Source organism: Macaca mulatta, chromosome X (assembly GCF_049350105.2).
Source record: "Macaca mulatta isolate MMU2019108-1 chromosome X, T2T-MMU8v2.0, whole genome shotgun sequence".
NCBI classification, from domain to species: Eukaryota; Metazoa; Chordata; class Mammalia; order Primates; family Cercopithecidae; genus Macaca; species Macaca mulatta.
The window spans coordinates 110,476,971-110,499,046 of NC_133426.1; the positions used below are offsets into that span (position 1 = coordinate 110,476,971).

At 36.9% G+C, this 22,076-nt stretch overlaps 1 protein-coding gene across 4 annotated transcripts in view; it reads right to left on the minus strand.

The window, feature by feature from the left end:
- RAB9B (RAB9B, member RAS oncogene family) overlaps positions 1–22,076 on the minus strand; it is a 109,339-nt gene that overhangs the window by 33,997 nt on the left and 53,266 nt on the right. For 2 of the 4 annotated variants that reach the window (XM_077987572.1, XM_077987571.1), the window contains exons 2-3: positions 16,612–16,680; positions 1,000–1,064 (exon numbers count right to left, since the gene is read on the minus strand). In XM_077987572.1, the coding sequence (XP_077843698.1) occupies positions 1,020–1,064; positions 16,612–16,680 (114 nt within the window). In that variant the 3' untranslated portion in view covers positions 1,000–1,019. Of the gene's footprint in view, positions 1–999; positions 1,065–16,611; positions 16,686–22,076 lie in introns of those variants that run through there. The other 2 variants (XM_028841699.2, XM_028841697.2) reach the window with 1 other exon arrangement.

A 22,076-nucleotide genomic window follows, 5' to 3' on the forward strand; every position in this document is an offset into this window, starting at 1 on the left:
CTGTGCCCTTGTGGCACAGGCCCTCACTCATCTCATGACCCCTGCAGGCCCTCACACATACCCGCTACTTCCATCTAGGCCACTTTTCCTCTATCTCTTGACAAGGCAAACGTGCGATCAATCTCCGCAGGCCCCAGCTTAAATGTCACTTCTCAGGATAACCTTTCTCGATAATCCCAGAATAGAGATGATGCCCCAGTTTATACTCTTGTAGCCTCCTGTAACTTGCTGTGTTTTTCCTTCATAACACTTACCTATTTTTGGTGGTACATTTAAGTGTATGATTATTTGGTTGATGGCTGTCATCCCTACTAAACTATAGTGGGGAAGGACTATGAGGTCAAGGACAACGTTTATGTTCACCACCGTATGCACAGAGCCTAGGGCAATGCTTGCTGCATAGGACATGCTCAGAAAATATTTGCTGAATATGAATGAATGCTGTATCACTAATAATGGTTATATTTAAATAAAATAAATGGATGTAGCTGAATCTCGCGTGCTCCTATTTAAACCAATCCTGTTTCCTAACATACACTCTAAAACACTCTTCTGATGAAGAAGAGATTCACACAATCCTCTAAATCAATTTTTCTGCATACATTTTAGTCTATTAAAAAACTATTGAGCATGGGCCCCAATATATGTATATGGATTTATAGATTATATACATGTACTACCGTACATGTATACATTACACATTACTTTAAACATACATTTTAATGAATAAACATTAAAATACTCCAGCACAGAAAATTTAAAAGAATGAGAAAAATAAATATATTGATGTTCCAATGTTTTCTTTTTGCACCTCAATAAATAGTTTTGTGAAATGCTTTAAATAACAATCCTTCATATTAGAGTAACTCGTCTTTAGGTGTAACAATCTAGACTACTTTTTCATTTTCTCATAGATGCCATTTTCCAACAGTTTAATCATCTCTGAGAAACCCCCAAACCTACTGGCAAGTTTTAAGGATCTTTTAGTTTCCAAGCTACCTCGTTCTGTAGTCAGGATCTCACAACCGCTGAAAGCACCACACGTTTAGTGAATGTTGGAACACCTAAGGGTGAGAAAAATCCTTTGTTAGACTGAAGATTACTACACAGAAATCCTATATTAAAAGAGTCTCTAGAGGCCACTTAAAAAGCAACTACTATTGTCTGCCTAGAATGGAAGCAACATGACTAACACTAGTTGTGAGGGATCAGCACAAAATGGACAGCACAAAGATTCAAAGTAACAGCTGTGGATGGTTTTGTGGCTCTCAGATATTCCCAATGGTCAATCATTGAGACCTGTCAAATAGCGTCCTCCACACATAATAAAAAATTCTATTTTTATAGCACAGTTATACACACGCACACAAAATAGAATTATAGTGTAGTCAGTAGATAGAAGGTCAAACCAAGATTGCGTTTGGATACCAGAGATAGAGTTACCTTCAGAGTCTCTCTCTCTCTCTCTCTCTCTCTCTCTCTCTCTCTCTCTCACACACACACACACACACACACACACACACACGCTCTTCAACATTCAATGAACAAGATCTCCCAAAGTCTCATCCTGATCAGTTTGAAATAGATTGACCTGAGCTTCAGGAGTACATAATTGTAATGTGATTAATTTAAAAGTACAGCTTCGTCCAGCATTCACAAGTTGTTATGTACAAAAGGGTTCCGTGAAGCATTCAAATAAGTGTATAAACACTGCATACTATTTCCCTTCCAGAAGAGTCACATTGCATATGAAAACATTAATGTCTCTTGGAGTCCTGAAGTAAAGAAATCTGTTGTGTTGTTTTTCAATCCTACATTTCCAAAACTTTTGTGAACATGAATTTCTTTTGTTTATGGAACATCTATTAGCAGGACTAGAACAACTCAGGACCCAATTTAGCAACTGCTGTCCTAATCATTAATATTGAACATGTTCATAGGCCAAAGTATTTGTCATCTTTGGCCTAGAATATTTATGTGGCAACTATACAGGTTATATTTTCCAGATAGTCCTGATTTCAAATACTTTGTCCTATTGTCCTCATTTTTACAACAATACTCATGAGATCATATAATGTTTTATTCAGAAATTATGGCAGCAATAGGTATGTAAAAAGGAAATTAGACAGTAAGAATTTGTCAACTATTTACCTATCATTGTCCAAGAGCAAGTCACAGTTTCTGGTGATACAATATTTTTTTAAAAAAATCATTTGACACAGGGATACTCTTATGGAATAGGAATACTTTGCCAGATTTTTCATAGCCTGAAGGAAAGACCTCTTAAGATTATCCAATTATGGAAGGCATCAGAATGAACTCAGTTTTGTCATTTAAAAAACATTTTTAAGCTCTGTCCACTAAAAATACTTAGAAACAATGAACATCTCCGTGCCCAAATTCCCCTGTAGTGCCCATAGGATGGTTCTAAATGCTATTTCCTAATAAAAGGACCCAGAATTAAATAAATGGCTGACTTCAGATATGTGGCAAGAAATGTCCAAGATGAACATAAAATCTCTTGTCACACCAGATAGCAAGGAAGCTAAAAACGCTATTAGAGTTGAGTCAAAAGGACTTGAAGAGACTGTCATCAGTCAAACATGGGGCAATTTGAGCATCAGTAAAGATAATAACTACAATGGATTGAAATATAACAAATATGCTGTAATCCCAGCACTTTGGGAGGCCGAGACGGGCGGATCACTGGATCAGGAGATCGAGACTATCCTGGCTAACACGGTGAAACCCCGTCTCTACTAAAAAATACAAAAAAACTAGCCGGGCGAGGTGGCGGGCGCCTATAGCCCCAGCTACTCGGGAGGCTGAGGCAGGAGAATGGCGTGAACCTGGGAGGCGGAGCTTGCAGTGAGCTGAGATCCGGCCACTGCACTCCAGCCTGGGGGACAGAGCGAGACTCCGTCTCAAAAAAAAAAAAAAAAAAAAAAAAAAAATATATATATATATATAACAAATATGTTTAAATATACAAATTCATAAAAACACTTAAAAACATAATTGCTCAATTTGGCCAAACCTAGAAAGCTAGCTCATTATTTTAAAACTGGTAAATAAAGAGAATGACTCGAACATTTAACCTGCTTTTTTTTAATACAAACTCTTCCTTGGTGTAATGAAGGAGTTGGCGAGGAAAGTGTTTTAAAAAGATTCCCAGCTAATAAATTACGAAGGAATGATAAAATTACAACCTTTAATGAATTAGTGGATCTAGGTAATAATAATTAATGTCTTCTAACATTACAAAAAGAGTATTAACCATATATCATAAGCCTGTTGATGGAAAAACATAGCAGCACATAGAAAGCATTTTTTGTCAAAAAATGCAATTTGAACCCTGTCAAGCTCCTAGATATAACTGTGAATTTTTAGAAAAATACAAGGAAAAATATGTTAACATTGTAGTGATGTAAGTAACAACATCCAGACTTAGGTTTAGAGTGCAGGTGTGTGTGTGTGTCTGTGTGTTGAGGGGGAGAAACTCTGCAGAAAAACAACATGGTTTCTTCAACAAATACATTTTAAGAGAGAATCCAAAAATAAAAGTTCAAAAGAATGCATTTACAATGACATCAAAGAGAATGAAATATTTAGAAGTAAATTTTAAAAAAGAAGTGCAAAATAAAAACAAGTGCAAAAGTAACACTCTTAAAAACACAAAACTTTGTTGAAATTAAAAAAGATCTAAATAAATGGAAAGATATCACATGTTTGTGGATTGAAAGACAATATTTATAAGGTGGAAATACTCTTCAAATTGATCTACAGATTCAACGCAATTCCTATCAGAACCCCAGCTGGCTTCTTTGTAGAAATTTCCAAGCTGATCCTAATATTCTTATGGAAACTCAAGGAACCCAGAATAGCCAACACAATCCTGCAAGAGAACAAAGTTTTAGGACTCAGGCTTTTCAATTTCAAAACTTACTACAAAGCTACAGTTACCAAAATAGTGTGGTACTGGCATAACGCTAACGTGTAGATCAGTAGAATAGAATCGAGAATCCATAAATGAACACATGTGTCTATGGTCAATTGATTTTCAATAAAGCTGCCAAGGCCATTTAATGGGGAAAGAATAGACTTTTTTCAACAAAGTGTGCTGGAATAACAGGATAGCCACATGGAGAAGAATGAAGTTGGACCCTCACCTCACAGCATATACAAAATTAACTAAAAATGGATTATACTATAAAATTGTTAGAAGACAGCAGTAGTAAGTCTGGTCTTGAGTTAGGCAATGAATTCTTAGATATGACACGAAAAGCAAGGGCAACAAAAGAAAAATAAAAAAATAGGACTTCATGAAAATGCAAAACGTTTGTGCTTCAAAGGACACTATCAGAAATGTAAAAAGACAACTTACAGAATAAGGGAAAATATTTACAAATAATATACGTGATAAGGAAGTTACCTAGAACATATTTTTAAAAATCTTACAACTCAAAGGTAAAAAGATAACCCAATTTAAAAATGAGCAAAGGATCTGAAAAGACTTCTCCACAGATGTACAAATGATCAACAAGCACATAAAAAGATGCTCAGCATCACTAATTATAAGGGAAATGCAAATCAAAACCACAATGAGATGCCACATCACACTTATTAGGATGGCTATAAAAAGTTAGATAATACCAAGTGTTGATGAGGATGTGGAAGAAATGAGGAGCATAACATTCATACACTGCTGATGGACTGTAAAAACGCTGCAGCCACTTTGGAAAACAGTCTGACAGTGTCTTAAAAAGTTAAGCATAGAGATACCATAAGATCCAGTAATTCCACTTCCAGTTATAAACCCAAGAGAAGTAAAAACAAACATCTACACAAAAACTTCTACATGATAGTTTATTGCAGCATCATTCACAATGGCCAAAAGGTGGAAAAATCCCAAATGTACATCAACTGATGAATGCCTAAATAAACTGTAATATATCCATACAATGAAATATTATTCAACCTTAAAAAGAGATGAAGTACTGATACAGGCTATAACACGTATGTATCTTCAAAACATTATGCTAAGTGAAAGAAGCCAGTCATAAAAGACTGCATCTTATATGATTCCATGTATATGAAATGTACAAAACTGGCAAATGTATAGAAAGAGAAATAGATTAGTGATTACTTAGGACTAGGAGACAGGTTAGATGGGGATGTTGGGGGACTGGTAGCTAAAGAGTAAGGAGTTTCTTTCTTAGGTAATGAAAATGTTCTAAAATTGATTGCTGTGATGGTTGCACAACTTTGTAAGCATGCCAAAACCCATTTAACGATACATTTAAAAGGATCAGTGGCACAGTATGTGAATTCTATCTCAATAAAGTTGTACTAAAAGAACTCTAAGGGGGAAAATAAGAGATCTGGAAGTGGAGCCTATAGACAAATCTATAGATTAAAATAAACCTAAATAATTCCTTAGGGTTCTCTTTTAAAGCTAGCCTGAACATTGCCTCTCCATTAAACTCTATAAATCATTAAAACAACAACAACAACAACAACTCTAGCGACAACCTAAGAGACACATTAACCAATTGAATGTTATTTCCTTTCCTCGAGAGTTCTAATCCTTATTTATGTATGGATCAAACAAGCTTAGAAAAAAGATAGTCAGGAAAATTTGAACACTGGCTGTATATTTTATGATATTAAGTAATTGTTCATTTTCGTTCAGTTGTGATAAAGGTATTGTGGTTATGCTTTAGAAAAAATTCTTATTTTTCAGAGATACGTACGGAAATGCTTGTGGCTTAAGTGACGTGATATCTTGGATTTGGTTAAAATAGTCTGGTGACTAGTGGTCGGTGGTAGAGGTTTAGATAAAGCAAGGCTGGACAGGTGTTGAAACTGTGTGATAGGTGTATACACAATTATAGTATACTCTTTATTTTTGCATATATTTGAAATGTTCATAATAAAAGAAATATGAAAACGGATGATTTGATTCTATTTGCTTCAGCCTATGCTTGCAAGATCTCCTCTGACTATTGTTACTTTGGTGCATTAATTCTGGAATGGGTTATCTAGAGAGTGGACATGAGAATCCAAGTCTCTGTAAAAGATGATTCCCCATTGTACATGTGGATAAATTGGGCACATGACCATTATGAGCTTGATTAACATGTATCAGTCTTCTTTAAGCTTTTGAAACTTGCAAAACTAAGGATAATATTTTGGCAATTCACCAGTTTTCCCATCGTTTGAAGTCCCCCTTTAATAGAAAACCTGCCACAATCTGGTATCTTCACAATTCACTATATAGACTCTTGGTTTTGCAAGGATATTAGAGATCATCTAATCCAGTGATTCCCAAACATAGCTGCATGTCAAAATCACATAGAGGATTTACCAAAAGTGTAGATTCCAGATCCCTGCTCTTGAAATATCTGCAGTGGGGCCCAGGAATCTATATTTTTAACAAATTTTTAAGGGGGTTCTAATAAGCTGGCCCATATTCAAGCATTTAGGAACCATGGATTTTTTTCTAGCTTCTCATGGATTGCAGGAATTCCTTCTACAACTCCTTTACTTGTGGGCTTAGCCTCTGTTTGAAAAATGACCTCAGGAGTAGCCCATTCCATTATTTAGATAGTTTGCTTTGTTAAGAAGTTCTTCCTTATAAAGTGACGAAATCTGCAACCTCTAACTCCCATTCATTTTGGTACTAGTTCTGAACTCAGAGATGGCAGAGAGGTTTTGTAGAAGTCTCTCTTAAGGAAAAATAAAGTCAAAAATACAAGTTTCTTCTTTGAGGATGGTGAGTAGCTTCTAAAGGTAGGTTGCTTGTCAGCAAGAATGCAGGTTAAATAGAAAAAATTCAAAGAAAATACAAAGCTTAGTGCATTGTGCAAGAAGTCATTGTTCACTAAGACACTAACAATTTCTCTTTTTTTCCTCCTTTTTTTTTGTTGCCATGAGTCCATAGAAATGCATTTTTCTTTTAAAATATAATAATTTTTTAGGGCTGAAACATTCAGTATTTTACTTTCTTTTCCTTTTGAGAACATTACAGATCTATTGTTTCATAGTTTTTCCAAATGCTGCAAAACATTGTTCAGATGAATATTTAAGTCATAATGTGATGTTTTGTGTGAAAATTAATGTTTTAAAAATTGTGTTGGCTAATGTAAAACATCCAAAGTAAGCCTGTGCAAGTTTTATTAAAGAAAGCATTGTCTTCAAAGCCTATAAAATGTCAGTTTATCTAGATACTAAAGTTGTAGTTAAGATAAAATTTCATCTTCCTATTGCCTTGGAAATAAAAATGGTTTTCCTAAATTTTATATACAGTATAAAAGTTTGTTGCTTAATTATCTTTGACAGCTCCACCTAATTTGCCAATTTAGATCAATTGATATGTACTACCTAGATTACAATGGGAAAAATGTTGTGATATCTGCTGTGGGGATAGGAGTAGGATGGTGGCAATCTGCACACCATCTACTAACCAGTGCAATCCCTCTTCAACATAACAGACCTCCAAATATCTGGGCCGCTCTCATATACCCTCTAAGTTTTCTTTTCTCTAGGTTAAGCATCTGCGAGAAGACACTAACCAGTCTTCGCGTGGACCTGGTTTTTAGATAGTTCATTTTTCTCTTCCCTACCAAACACCCACAATTTTGTCACTCTTCCTCTGGAAATATGGTCCCTAAGCATGAGGTCAATACAAATATGTTTCTACCACACATATAATATTAACAATCATTTCTGACAAGTTACTTGTCTTGCCTTGTCAATACTTGTTTTGTTTCATTTCTGGTCATTTCTCCCATTTGTCATGGTCATATAAAATTATTATTATGTATTTTAAGATTCTAGCCTTCTATCCCAGTTTGGTTTCATTTACAAATTTAGTGAGCATATATATATACATATATATATATATATATATATATTTTTTTTTTTTTCTTTTTGAGACGGTGTTTTGCTCTGTTGCCCAGGCTGGAGTGCAATGGTGCTATCTCGGCTCACTGCAACCTCTGCCTCCCGGGTTCAAGCGATTCTCCTGCCTCAGCCTCCCAAGTAGCTGGGATTACAGGCGTGCACCACCACGCCCTGCTGATTTTTGTATTTTTAGTAGAGACGGGATTTCACCATGTTAGCCAGGCTGGTCTCGAACTCCTGAGGTCAGGTGATCCACCTGCCTCGGCCTCCCAAAGTGCTGGGATTACAGGCGTGAGCCACTGCACCCAGCTGAGCATGTTTGTTTTTTTCCTCCTTCATTTAAGTAATTAATTCATCCATCTAATCAACAAATTTGAGTGCCTATTCTGTGGCTGACTCTGCTCTAGAATCTAGGAGTATGATGGTGAGCAAAAACAGGCACGGTACCTGATCTCCTGAGTTTACAAGCTAGTGGATAGAAATCTAAATGCCATAATGTGTATCGGACATCAACAACATCAAATAACATCAGTTATTACAACGAGGAAGCTGGGGCAGTGCTGTCTTGGAAAACCATAAGGATGCTTTAGAGGAGAAGTCTTGGAAAACCATAAGGATGCTTTAGAGGAGAAGCAGCTCTGTTTAGATGGGAGATGTTTTCATTGACCTGTAATTCACTGTAAAATTTAACACTTGCTGAAAAAAAAATAGAGTTTTACTTCCCTATCAAAGAAAATATATTCAATCTTCTGTCAGTGCAATAACCCAAACACTCAAGCATTCAGTTCCTAGAGTAGGAAATACTATGTATAAATTCTATACTGTAGATAAACAGCAGACATACAGTACACTAAGCCACAGACTGGAAGGGATGCTGAGGGATTCATAGTTATTGTTAATTAAATTTATTAAGGGGGCTAGGATAGAATATGGGTGAAATTTGTTTCTATTGCTACTTGGAGGAGGCAGTTGACCTCATGGAAAATGCATGGAACCAGTTGTCAGCATGCCTGGGTATTGGTGCTGGCTAACTTTGCCATATAGGATATATGAGAACTCTGCTAAATCACTTGACTTCTTGGCCACAATTTCTTCATTATAAAATGAGACTAATATTACCTACCCTGACATCATTATTATGTTACTGGGACCAGCTAACTGAGACAAAGTCCACTAAGCACCTTGGAAAATGAAAAGCAGTACAAATATAAATTTCTTACATTAATTAGTCATTGTGTTTTAATTCTAGACAGGGTAGAAAGATGCTATCCCCGTTAAAGAGTTCTGTACTTCTTCCATAAGGGAATTTTACAATTTGTATAATGCTTTAAAGTTTCAAAAGCTATTTTTGAAAAAAACATGACCCTCTTTCCCCAAAATCATGCCAACACATGACCAAATGAAGATCAAGTAGAAATAGTTATTTTTCTGATGAATTTCAGTCAAAGGTAAAATAAAGTAATAAAATACTTCATCTTTTGAAATACCTCTTACTGCATAATTATTCCAGTTTGTAGGAAAAGTGTATGTCAAGATCTTTTTGTTAGTATTCTACGTTGTCTATACGCTTTTGATACATTTGTTTGAAGCTTTTCTAGGGCCAACATGAGCAGAAATATCACAGAAGTATTTTTTGAAATAAAAGCAAAATTTAACATAATATCACTGATTTTGGGAGGACAATGTTGGCACCGAAATTACTGAGGATGAGTAAGTTCATGGAAAAACTCAGTCTTCAAAAATAATGAAAAGCTTCAGGGTTTGGAAGATATAACCAGTGGCCTTCAAATACATCCCTCTTTCGAGATTATCTGTCTTTAGCATTCTGAGTTATGAGCTCAATGCCTTCTTGGTCATTTGCAAGGTATCAGACAGCAAATACCAGGAAATATGACGTTACTTTGAAGTTGTGCATTATATGGTATTAGTACTGGTGATGATGCCAACAGTTTAAAATAAACTTCAGGTGCACCCACTGTCCCCTTCTCTCTTTTACTCCCAACTGCTACCACAAGATAGAAGAACTAGCACACTAGAACAAGCAATGCAGATTTTGAAAAATGATAGCTATAATCTGAGCCAGTGGTCAACATCAGCCTCACTTAGAAATTGATCAAGGACTTGCATCAATTCACAGAGCATTTATTAAAAAGATCATCTGAATCTCAGTAAGACCAAGGAGCTTTCTGGCATTTTAACTCATCCTATTCCCATCCTCTCTCCTCACTTCTATGGTAACCTTGAAAACCAACAACTCACAATCGCACTGAAAACCAGCAGTCTTGCAGTCACTGGAGGGGTTGGAACAGGATTGGAACACTTCCAAAGCCTCATTCCCAGAGAACTGTCATTATTTGACTGGTCTGGCAGTTTCCTGGAAATCCCCACTCACAGAGTTTCTCTGTAATTCACCTGACTCAGAGCTTGCTCATAGCAGAATACTCTTTTCCTCAGAGCATTTGTCTAAAACAACCAGTAGCAATTGTTTAACACTGCAGTTGCCTGTGGTAATGATAACAATGGGAGAAAACAAGAAATTGACATAAAAACATAGAAGGAAAATCTGAGGAGTGAGATGTCTGTAGGTGGCATTAATCATTTCAATAGACACAGGAAAAGTAGCTGACAAAATCCAACACCCTTTCCTTGATTAAAAAAATCAACAAACTAGAAGAATAAAAGAAATTCCTCAATCTTATAAAGGACATATATGAAAAACCCACAGTTAGCATCACACTTAAGGATAAAAGACTAGATGCTTTTCATCTGAGGTCAGGAATAAGACAAGGATGCCCACCCTCATCTCCAACTTAACTTTGTGTTGGAGGTTGTAGCCAGGGCCATTAGGAAAGAAAATGAAGTAAAAGGCATTCAGATTGGAAAGGAAGAAGTAAAACTATTTTTATTTACAGATTACATGTTCGTAAATACAAAAAAATCCTAAGGAATCTATTAAAAAACTACTAAAGCTTGCAAAGAACCTGAACAGACATTTCTCCAAAGAAGAATAGACATTTCTCATAAGAAAACATAAAAATGGCCATCAAATATGAAAAATTGCTCAACCTCACTAATCATCAGGGAACTGCAAATCCAAACCACTATGAGATATCACCTCATACTCACTAGGATGGCTATAATAAAAAAGACAAGCGATAACAAATCTTGGTGAGAGTGTGAAGAAAGGAGAACCCTTGGGTACTATTGGTAAGAATATAGGTTGGTGCAACCATTATGAGAATCAGTATGGAGACTCCTAAAAAATTAAAAACAGAACTACCATATGACCCAGCAATCCTACTCCCAGGTATAAACTCAAGGGAGATGAAATCACCACCTTAGAAAGATATCTGCACTCCCTTGTTCATTGTAGCATCATTTGTAATAGCCAAGATATGGAAACAACCTAAGTGCCCATTAATAGATAAATGAATAAAGAAAATGTGGTACCTACACACAATGGAGTACTATTCAGCTATAAAAAGGAGACTCTGCCATTTGCCACAATATGGATGGTACTGGAGTACATTACGCTAAGTGAAAGAAGCCAGACATAGAAAGAAAAATATTGCATGACCTCACTTATATGTGAAATCTTTTTTAAAAAAGATCAAATATATAGAGATAGAGAATAAAACAGTGGTTACCAGGGGTGGGGAGATATAATTCAAAGGATACAAAGTAGCAGACATGTAGGATGAACAACTCTAGAGAGTGAATTATACCATAAAGACTATATTTAATAAAATTGTATTGTATTAGAGATTTTTAATAAATAGATTTTAGCTGCTCTTGTCACACACACATAAGAGTAACTATGTGAGATAATAGGTATGTTAATTTGCTTCACTATAGTAAGTGTTTTTCTATCTATACATATCCCATAACATCATGTTTTATACCTCAAATATAAGCAACAAAATTTATTTTAAAAATGATTAAAGATAGTAAGTGTGTTCAGAAAGGTTTCAGAATAAAAGCCAATATATAAAAATAAATTGTGTTTGCATAGATTAGCAATGAACAATCCAAAAGGAAAATTAAGAAAACAATTCCATTTATAACAGCATCAAAAGGAATGAAACACTTAGAAATAAATTTAACAGAAGTTCAAGATGTGTACACAGAAAGCAACAACACATCACTGAAAGAAATTAGAGAATACCTAAATAAATGGAAAGACACCCCATGTTTATGGATTGGGAGATTTAATATTGTTAAGATGGTAATACTCCCCCAACTAAGCTATGGATTGTACACATTCCCTATGAAAATTACATCTGCCTTTTTTTTTTTTTTAACAGAAATCGACAAGCTGATGCTAAAATTTATATGGAAATACAAAGGACCAAATTAGTTAAAACATTCTTTTTTTTTTTTTTTTCATGTACTGGAATAACGTCTGTTGTTGGTTTTTTTTTTTTAATTATTATACTTTAAGTTCTAGGGTACATGTGCACAACGTGCAGGTTTGTTACATATGTACACGTGTGCCATGTTGGTGTGCTGCACCCATTAACTCATCATTTACATTAGGCATATCTCCTAATGCTATCCCTCCCCTCTCCCCCGACCCCACAACAGTCCCCAGTGTGTGATGTTCCCCATCCTGTGTCCAAGTGTTCTCATTGTTCAATTCCCACCTATGAGTGAGAACATGTGGTGTTTGGTTTTCTGTCCTTGTGATAGTTTGCTGTGAATGATGGTTTCCAGCTTCATCCATGTCCCTGGAAAGGACAGGAACACATCCTTTTTTATGGCTGCATAGTATTCCATGGTGTATATGTGCCACATTTTCTTTATCTAGTTTATCATTGATGGACATTTGGATTGGTTCCAAGTCTTTGCTATCTTGAATAGTGCCACAATAAACATACGTGTGCATATGTCCCAGTAATGAGATTGTTGGGCCAGATGGTATTTCTAGTTCTAGATCATTGAGGAATGGCCACAGTGTCTTCCACAATGGTTGAACTAGTTTAAAGTCCCACCAACAGTGTAAAAGTGTTCCTATTTCTCCACATCCTCTCCAGCATCTGTAAAACACTCTTAAGAAAGAAAAACAAAATTGTAGGACTCACACTTCTTGATTTCAAGGCTTACTACAAAGCTACAGTAATCAAGATAGCATGGTACTGACATAACAATAGACATATAGACCAAATGAAGTAGAATTGAGAGTTCATACATAAATCATAAGATTTATGGTCAATTAATAATATTTGTGATACAGAAAACTTAAAAATACCAGGCATGAGGGTTAGAGTAACAGAATCTATCAAGAGAGAGAACATGGAAGACATAGGAACTTCAGATAGTAAGCTCAGTTATCTAAGCAAAGAGTATTCATTCCTTGACCCTCCCCACTCCTAAGGAGATTCAGCATTGCTCTATTTAGCCAAGGTCTTTTAAGGCCTGTGGCAGAGGTTTTTGGCCTAGGGTCTACGAATAGGATCAAGTGGCTCATAAAACCTCTAAAATTCTAAATAATAATTTATGAATGTGTTAATCTCTGCATTTTTTCTAGGGAAAATTTCTACAGCTTTCATCAGATTCTCGAAGGGGTTCATGACCAGAAAAGGTTAATAATCACTCACTGAAGGGTCCTTCTCTGGGATTTAGGCCAGCCACCAGTCCTGAACTGCCCTAACTGAAATGTAACTGGGTAACTTACTTCAAGCAACTATTTCCTTAGAGCTTTTCTTGGTGCTATGAACAGACCTGCTTGACACTGGCTTTGGGGCACATTTTAAGTATTATATAATGTACCTAAATCCTACCTGGTCTTGTTCTGCTGCCATGACTTATGCAGACCTGGTATTGCCCATTACTATGATGGTCATTTCCTGCCTCATCCTGAATCCTGACTAGATCTGTGGTAGTATCACTATCATGCTGATGTCACAAGCACAACCTTTTTCTGACTATTCTGTCAGGACACTTCAGTCATCCTAGATTGATGAATTAGGAAAATTATTATGTCATTGACAAAAAAATTTATAAAGCAGGAGTGGAGGGAGAACTGCTTCAAAAGAAGTTGCTGAGTTTCTTTGTAGACTTTAAATGATGGTGGGACGTACGATTAGAAAACACCAGCCGATGCTGAGTCATTTATGTCTATTGCCAGGCCCCTGTGAGAACCTGAGTTTGTGAGCACTGGCTATAACTGAATCCTTGGGAAAATCCGTTAGGGGACTGGAGGAGAAAGAGGATTGTTTGACAAGATCAAGAAGAAAAAGTTATACAGGTGAGATCCTAAAGAAGGAGACACTGCAATAAATCTTGGATAAGGGTTCTAGAAGAGCATGAGTGAAACAATTAGCTTTGGATAAAAGGAAGAAAGTTTCCAGTATCTAATTAGAGACAGAGACTCTTGGAGTTCCGAAGACACCTAGCCCATCACTGTCATTTTCCAGGTTCATGGTATATTAAAAGAAAATAATAAAGACATGTCAATACAGGATCTAAACATTGTGAGATGTTTAAAATTTTTATACTTAACATACTGACACTTCTATCACCACCAAAAGTTCCACATAATGTAATATAATATGTTTATGAAATAAAAGATTTAAAATGTAACCAGTAATATTCTTTACTGTCTATAGTTTAGTAATAAGACACAAATTTAAAGTTGTCTAATAAATTTCATTTTCTTTAATATTGTCAGTTTATGTTGGGAATTAGGACTAGACTTTCTGAATTTATAATCTTTCTGAAAAAACATTAAAAGTCTAAATAGAAGCCTTCAATAATATGAGACTGGTCAAAATTCAATAATATGAGACTGGTCCTTTTTTAGAGATGTGAGGCTTCTGAAACTGTAGGAATAAAAGGGATGAGGGAATGAGTATGCTGGTCTTTTTTCTGATATATGATTTATGAACACAGTATATCTTTTTTTTTTTTTTGAGACAGAGTCTTGCTCTGTCTTCAAACTGGAGTGCAGTGCAGTGGCATGATCTCGGCTCACTGCAACCTCTGCCTCCCAGGTTCAAGCAATTTGCCTGCCTCAGCCTCCGGAGTAGCTGTGACTACAGGTGCGAGCCACCACATCCGGCTAATTTTTGTGTTTTTAGTAGAGACGGGATTTCACAATGTTGGCCAGGATGGTCTCAATCGCCTGACCTTGTGATCTGCCCACCTCGGCTTCCCAAAGTGCTGGGATTACAGGCGTGATCCACCACACCTGGCCAGCATATAGATTTTTAGATCTTAAAGGAACCTTAAAACCTGATAATCAAAGCTAAATTTGGTAATTCAGATTCTCGTTTTATCACAGACAAGGAAACTCAGAGAACTTCTACAAATTTATGTTACTAGTCTAGACTCAAGATGAGAAATCAAGTCCTCTTCAGAGTTCTCCAAATTTGTCTGATCATATGAATCACCAGGGGACTTGTGAAATATGGATAAAACAAATTCTATCCACTCTGACCTACTAAATCGTAATCTTGAGGCATGGTGCCTGGGAATTTGTGTTTTAACAAGGCCCCAAGCAACATGAGTGTTTACGATCAGGTAATTTTGGGGGACATTGCATCTGGTTTGCAACTCACTCATCTTTCCATCTTGACACTTGCCCTTCATAATTGCCACAATTTATGGCATTTTAAAGACTAAAATGCTCACATTTTATAAAATTAATTAGGCAGAGGGTTTTGAATAGTGAATGAAGGCAAAGTTGTGGACTTAACCTTAATCATCCAATTTACCCTAATTTATGTTCAAGTTGAAGCACTTCAACTTTCAGTCTGTGTCAAATTATTGTGAGGTTGATTTTCATAAGGGTTCTTTTTAGCATGGCATTTGGTTTCTTGAAATCTGAAGACCTCTTGGCTACAGTTAACCCAGTGTATGCTCAATAATCTCTTCCTGGAGAATGTAAACATTCCATTATCCAGTCACCTTTGAAAAAAGACCACTTTCACCAAAAAAGAGCCTCATAACTCACATTTTATAGATGATGAAATGGGCACTCAGAGAAGCTAACTGATTCACCCAAGGTCATATAGCTGTACTGTGGCAGGGCCAAAACACAAACCTGTTCATCTATCTTGTGTTGACTGAGCATCTGCTTCCCCTGGGAAATACACTCACTGATGGGGATACAAAGGTGCAGAAGACTTGGTCTCTACCCCAAACGAAGCCCGGGTCTTCAGTTGCAAAATAAGTCAGACAGCCTGAAGATGCTGGGCCAACACTAATGTCACTTGAACTTCATCAGAGCAAGTAGCTTTTAATTTTGACTCCCATATTTATTAAAAACAGTCCTTGGGACTGTTTCAGAAGAAAGAGATGTTGCAAAGTGTTATCCTAGAGACTTGCTTTGCTTGATCTGACAACCCTTACATATATTTATATTGTCAGTTAAAAATTGGGAAAGTTCACATTTAAAAAATCTAGACTTCTGGATTATATTGAAAAAAGAAAACAAAAACAAAAACACCTCAAGATCTCTTCTTACTGGACCAGCGTTCCCTTGCTGTGATAATTCTTTGGAGGTAAGGCGCTATTGCCTACTTTATTTGGGCTGGTGCTAGCCAATTCAACATAGTTCCTAACCAGCACCTTTTACTCACTCCTACTGCTTACCCTATTCCCAAAGTAATTAAGTTGGCTAAGCCTGGCAACTAACTTCCGGGGCCACAGTTGTTGTCTGAACCATGCTTGACGGCAGGTGGCAGCAGTAAGCTGTTTTATTACCGTTTCTCCTCCAAGTTGGAAGGATGTACTGCAGCCCCAATCGGCTTCAGCGATTTTTCTTTCATTTCTCTGAAAAAACAAAACGAAAACCCAAGGTCATCAGGTTTTAGTTGAGTCATATTTTGACAAAGTAAGTTATGAAAAAGAGATTTAGTGTTAGTAGTGAGAAAAAGCCCATTGCGTGTAACAGGAATCTACCAGGAAAAAAAGCTGGCTGGCTACCAGGAAGAAAAGTCTTGAAGCTGAGAGACAGGGAAGCTGACTTGCAGCCACTAGTTGGGGAATCTCTTTCTCACACCACATAATGAAAATTAACTCAGATGAGTCATAGGCCTAAATGTAAGAGCTAAAACTTTAAAACCCTTAGGAAAAAAAACCACAGGAGTAAACGTTTGTGACCTTGGATTAAGAAATATTTTTTTAGACATAACACAAAAGCACAAGCAACAAAAGAAAAAAATAGAAAAATGAGACATCAAAATATAAGACTTTTGTGTTTCAAGGTACATCATCAAGAAAAGAGACAGCCTCCAGAATAGGAGAAAACGTTTGTGAATCATTGATCTCATAAAGGACTTGTATACAAAATATATAAAGAACTCTTGTAACAGTACAATAAAAAGAAGACTGACCCAATTAAAAATGGTTAAAAGATATGAACAGACATTTCTCCAAAGTATACAAAAGTTAATAAGCATATAAAAAGATGTGCAACATCATTTGTCAGCAGAGAAATGTAAATCAAACAATAATGAGATACCACTTCACTCCTCATGGTTAAGGATGGCTACTTAGGATGGCTAAGATACAGACAATAACAAGTGCTGACACTGATGTGAAGAAGTGAGAAACTTCATAACTGCTGATGAGATTGTAAATGGAGCAACTGTTTTGGAAAACAGTTTGGCAATTTCTCAAAATGTGACCCGGCAATTCCATTCCTTGATATACAGCCAAGAGAAATGAAAACATGTACACGCAAGAGTTGTACACGGAGATAAATAGCAGCATTTGTTAACAATAGCCAAAAGATGAAAACAACATGTCTATCAATTGGTGAATGGATAAACAAAATGTGGTAAGCAGTGCCCCCTTATCTGTGGTCTTGCTTTCCGTGGCTGCAGTTATCTGTGGTAAACTTCAGTCTGAAAATAGTAAATGGAAAATTCTAGAAATAAGCAATTCATATGTTTTAAATTGCATACCATTCTGAGTGTGATGAAATCTGGCATCATCCCACTCTGTCCTGCCTGGGACATGAATCATTCCTTTGTCTAGCGTCTCCACACTATATGTTACCTACCTGCTAGTCACTTGGTCATCTCAGGCATCATAGAACTTATGTTCAAGTCATCCTTATTTTACTTAATAATGGCTCCAAAATGCAAGAGTAGTAATGCTGATTCAGATATGCTAAAGAGAAGCCATCAAGTGCCTCTTTTGACTCAAAAGGTAAAAGTTCTTGTCTTAATAAAGAAAGAAAAAAGATTATATGCTGAGATTGCTAAAATCTATGGTAGGAATGAATCTTCTATCTGTGAAATTGTGAAGAAGGAAAAAGAAATTTATGCTAGTTTTGCTGTCACACCTCAAACTGCAAAAGTTATGGCCACAATGCCTGTTAGTTAAAGTGGAAAATTCATTAAATTTGTGGGTGGAAGACATCAATAGAAACATGTTCTGACTGATGGCAATTGAGTTCGGTACCATCGAGGTTTCAGACGTCCACTGGGAGGCTTGGAATATATCCCCTCCAGATAAGGGAAGTCTACTGTGTATCCATACAACAGAGTATTATTCAGCCAGAAAAAGAATGAAATACTGATACATGCTACAACATGGATCAACTTTGAAAACATTAAGCTAAGTAAAAGAATCCAGTCACAAAATAGTTCTATTTATGTGAAATGTTCAAAATAGGTAATTATACGGCAACAAAAACTAGATTAGTGGTTGCCAGGGGCTGCAAGAAGAAATTGGAGTGACCCTAATGGATATTTATTTTTCCCCAGGAGAGTTGCGAAAATATTCTGAAATTAGACTCAGCGAACGTACTAAAAGCAACTGAATTATACACTTTTAAAGAGTGAATTTTATGGTATGTGAATACAGTTATTCACATACAGTTATTTTTTAAAAAGGGAATGAGATGTTAGTCCCTTGCAGTGTGTCAGGATCAATGGTTAAAAAAAAAAAAAGTTTTATGACACTGAGGAAATATGGTTCAGTGTGGGTGATTTTTAGGTGAATGGATATGGGTTAAAGCAGCTGTGACTCTGGCTCAGACCCCCTTCTCCGGCTTTTGGAGGGTCTTTCTTATAACCTGGCTTTCTGTTGGGTTCCATCTTTGAGAAGTCCTGGCAGGAGATCTGTGAAAGGAAGGCAAAGGTCAGGGTGTTTAGTCACTCAGCTCACTCCCTGCAGGGTCTCTGTGGGATGGCTAAACTCACAATATTTAATAGATGACTCTCACAATATCTCCACCTCTCATCAACTAACTTTGCCCACGTCCTCTCCTCCCTCCTACAGGACTAGCAGTAGTAATAACTTCACCATTATTCATCTGGGGTCATCTACCATCCCTCGTGATTTTCCTATGCCCTACCCACGTATTTCATAATAGTCCTTTTATTAAATTTTCCTAAATTGTCTCATGTGAATGTGCTATCTGTTTTTTTGCTACCACTCTGACTAATACACTCATTAGCCTTCACATCCATTATCTCAGTTAATTCTCACCACAACGTTATGAGGTAGATATTACTATTAACCCTGTCTTACAGATTTGCAAATATGAGGCTAAGAGAGTTTAAGTAACATGCCCGAGGACCTTCTGACTCTAGGACTGTGGCTTCAATACACTATATGAATTTGTTTCCTTTTTTTTTCCCACTTTGGTGGTATCCCTGCATCCAGATCCAAGCAATCTGATACACTCTGACCAGTTTATTCTTCCCAAAACATTCATCCAAGGCCCTCTAGGATCTGGCTTCTGTCTATTTTTTATCTCCCCCTGCTTCTTCACTGTACAAGTATTCCAGTCAAGCTAAACTGAGCTATTCAATTTTTTCTAAACACACCTTATTAGTCCTACCTCATTCTTGTAATCATAAGGTGCCCCAACCCTGGATTTCTCTCCTCACCCCAGTCCCATATTCTTCTCTGCGGTTTTCAATTTTCCTTTCACTTTGAGGCCCAACTGAAATCCTCCTTCCTCCACAGAGTCTGGCTAATCCTGGTCTGCCACTTTCTAGTAAGTGACCTTAAGCAAGTCATCCTAACCTCTCTGAGTCTCAGAGAGTTTGAGCGTTAAATCAATTCTTGGTCCACTGATCTCAAAATACTAATATTTACTGTTCTCAAAATGGCCACCTAGCCTAGGGACTCTTCTTCTCTTCAACAACTTGATCAAGTTTTCACAGTGTTGTCTTGTGTTAAATATCTGCCTTTTTAAAATGGTTGCATAGTATGTGAACCCCTTTCCAATTTGGAGGACTTGTCCATTGCATTTTTTTTTTTTTTTTTTTGAGACGGAGTTTTGCTCTTGTTGCCCAGGCTGAAGTACAACGGTATGATCTTGGTTCACTGCAACCTCCACCTCCTGGGTTCAAGCGATTCTCCTGCCTCACTTGGCCTTCTGAGTAGCTGGGATTACAGGTATGTGCCACCACGCCCGGCTAATTTTGTATTTTTAATAGAGACGAGGTTTCTCCATGTTGGTCAGGCTGGTCTTGAACTCCCAGCCTCAGGTGATCCGCCCGCCTTGGCCTCCCAAAGTGCTGGGATTACAAGCATGAGCCACCACACCCAGCCCATTGCATACATCGTGATGGAAGAAAAGGCCCTGCCTGCCACTAGAGACCAAGAGGAGCCAGACATTCCTACTTCCTTCTCCCAACTACAGGCACATGACCTAGGTTCAGCCACATGACTTAGATGTTTAGCTCCTTCCCAGGACTTTGAATGTGGAGGAGGTGGATACAGGGACAATTGGAAATTTCTCTCTAGCCATAGTTTCACCATCCTCCACAGGCTATAGCATGGTTTAGTATTAATAGTTTGAGAACTTCAGTGTGCAACAGAAACTCCTTGGCATGATATATGTATGTGGGGGTAGGGGGGCGGGGAAGTGTCTTTGTTAAAATACAGGTTCCGGTGCCCTACATTGACCTGCTAAATCAGGATCCCTGGGAGAGGGGCACAAAAATCTTTATTTTTCACAAACTCCTAAGGGCCTTGATGATGCTGATACCCACTAAAGTTTGAAAACCGCAGCTCTAGGACATCTGTAGATAATATGTATAATATGTTATTCGGGTCATATTCATTCTTTCCTTCTTTACCCGTAGCTGTACAGTATCTTTCATTATTTGGTTCTACAGAAGATTAGATCTGTTTTCTCTTTAGAGTCTTTTGCTTTATTTTTCCCCTAAGAATACTCTTTACATAACCGCCACCCAGCGTACGTTAAATACCCACCCCCCCCACACACATCCTGCTCTGACATGTTGAGACATAAACAGGGCTTATATGCCATCAATCATTCCTCTTATTTCTAATTCTTCTAAGAGCAGGAATTTGCTCCGCTTACATAAACCTCTTCCAAGTTCCCAGTCTTTTAAGAATTTAATTTACATTCTTGACACAGCATGGTTGGAAATGATGACAATTTTCAGTGCACTTTGCAAGACTTTTGTTATTTCTTTCACATAAATCCTATCGATTTTATGGGCATCTTTAATTTTTTGGTTTAGTGTAAACTGGATTGATGGTATGACTTTATCTCAGTGTTTCCAATCCTTTATCATACTAATGTTAACCACTTGATTTCATAGGTCATTCTGATTACTTCTCTTTCCTAAGACATTTGAAAATCTCTCCCCAGTCCCTGATCTTTCTTTACATATTGGAGGAAGACATTACTTTCTCTGCTATAGATCTTTTCAGGGGCACGTGCATTCTTCATAAATTGGATCTTTTATTACTTTGAATACAAAACCATAATAAGCCTTCTTGCCACACCTCTTGTCTTTTTGACATTTTTATTATAATCTTGGGTAAGTTAAAAATTAACATGGGTCTCTGTTCCTACTCTAAAAGAAGAAGATTGAAATTAAGGCTCTCTAAAGGACCTTCTAGACAGTTTATGCCTACAAAGCACTGGGGAGTTAGACATCAGAACTCAGCACTGGCAAGCAAATATGAAAGTTTCAGTAAGTCAAAGCATTCTTGAACATTATAGAGCAAGGTTTATAAAACTTGCCTCATACCAAGAATACATTCAGAAGATTGTTTTTTAAATGATGATTCGCTGCACTCTCCCATGCCCATAGATTCTGATTCAGCAGGTCTGGGATCAGGACTGGAAATTTACGTTTTTAAACAAGGGCCCCAAGCAATTCTTCTAATCAGGTAAGCTTAGGAGACATTACTAAAAGAATGGAATATGATGCAGAGTTCTGTTT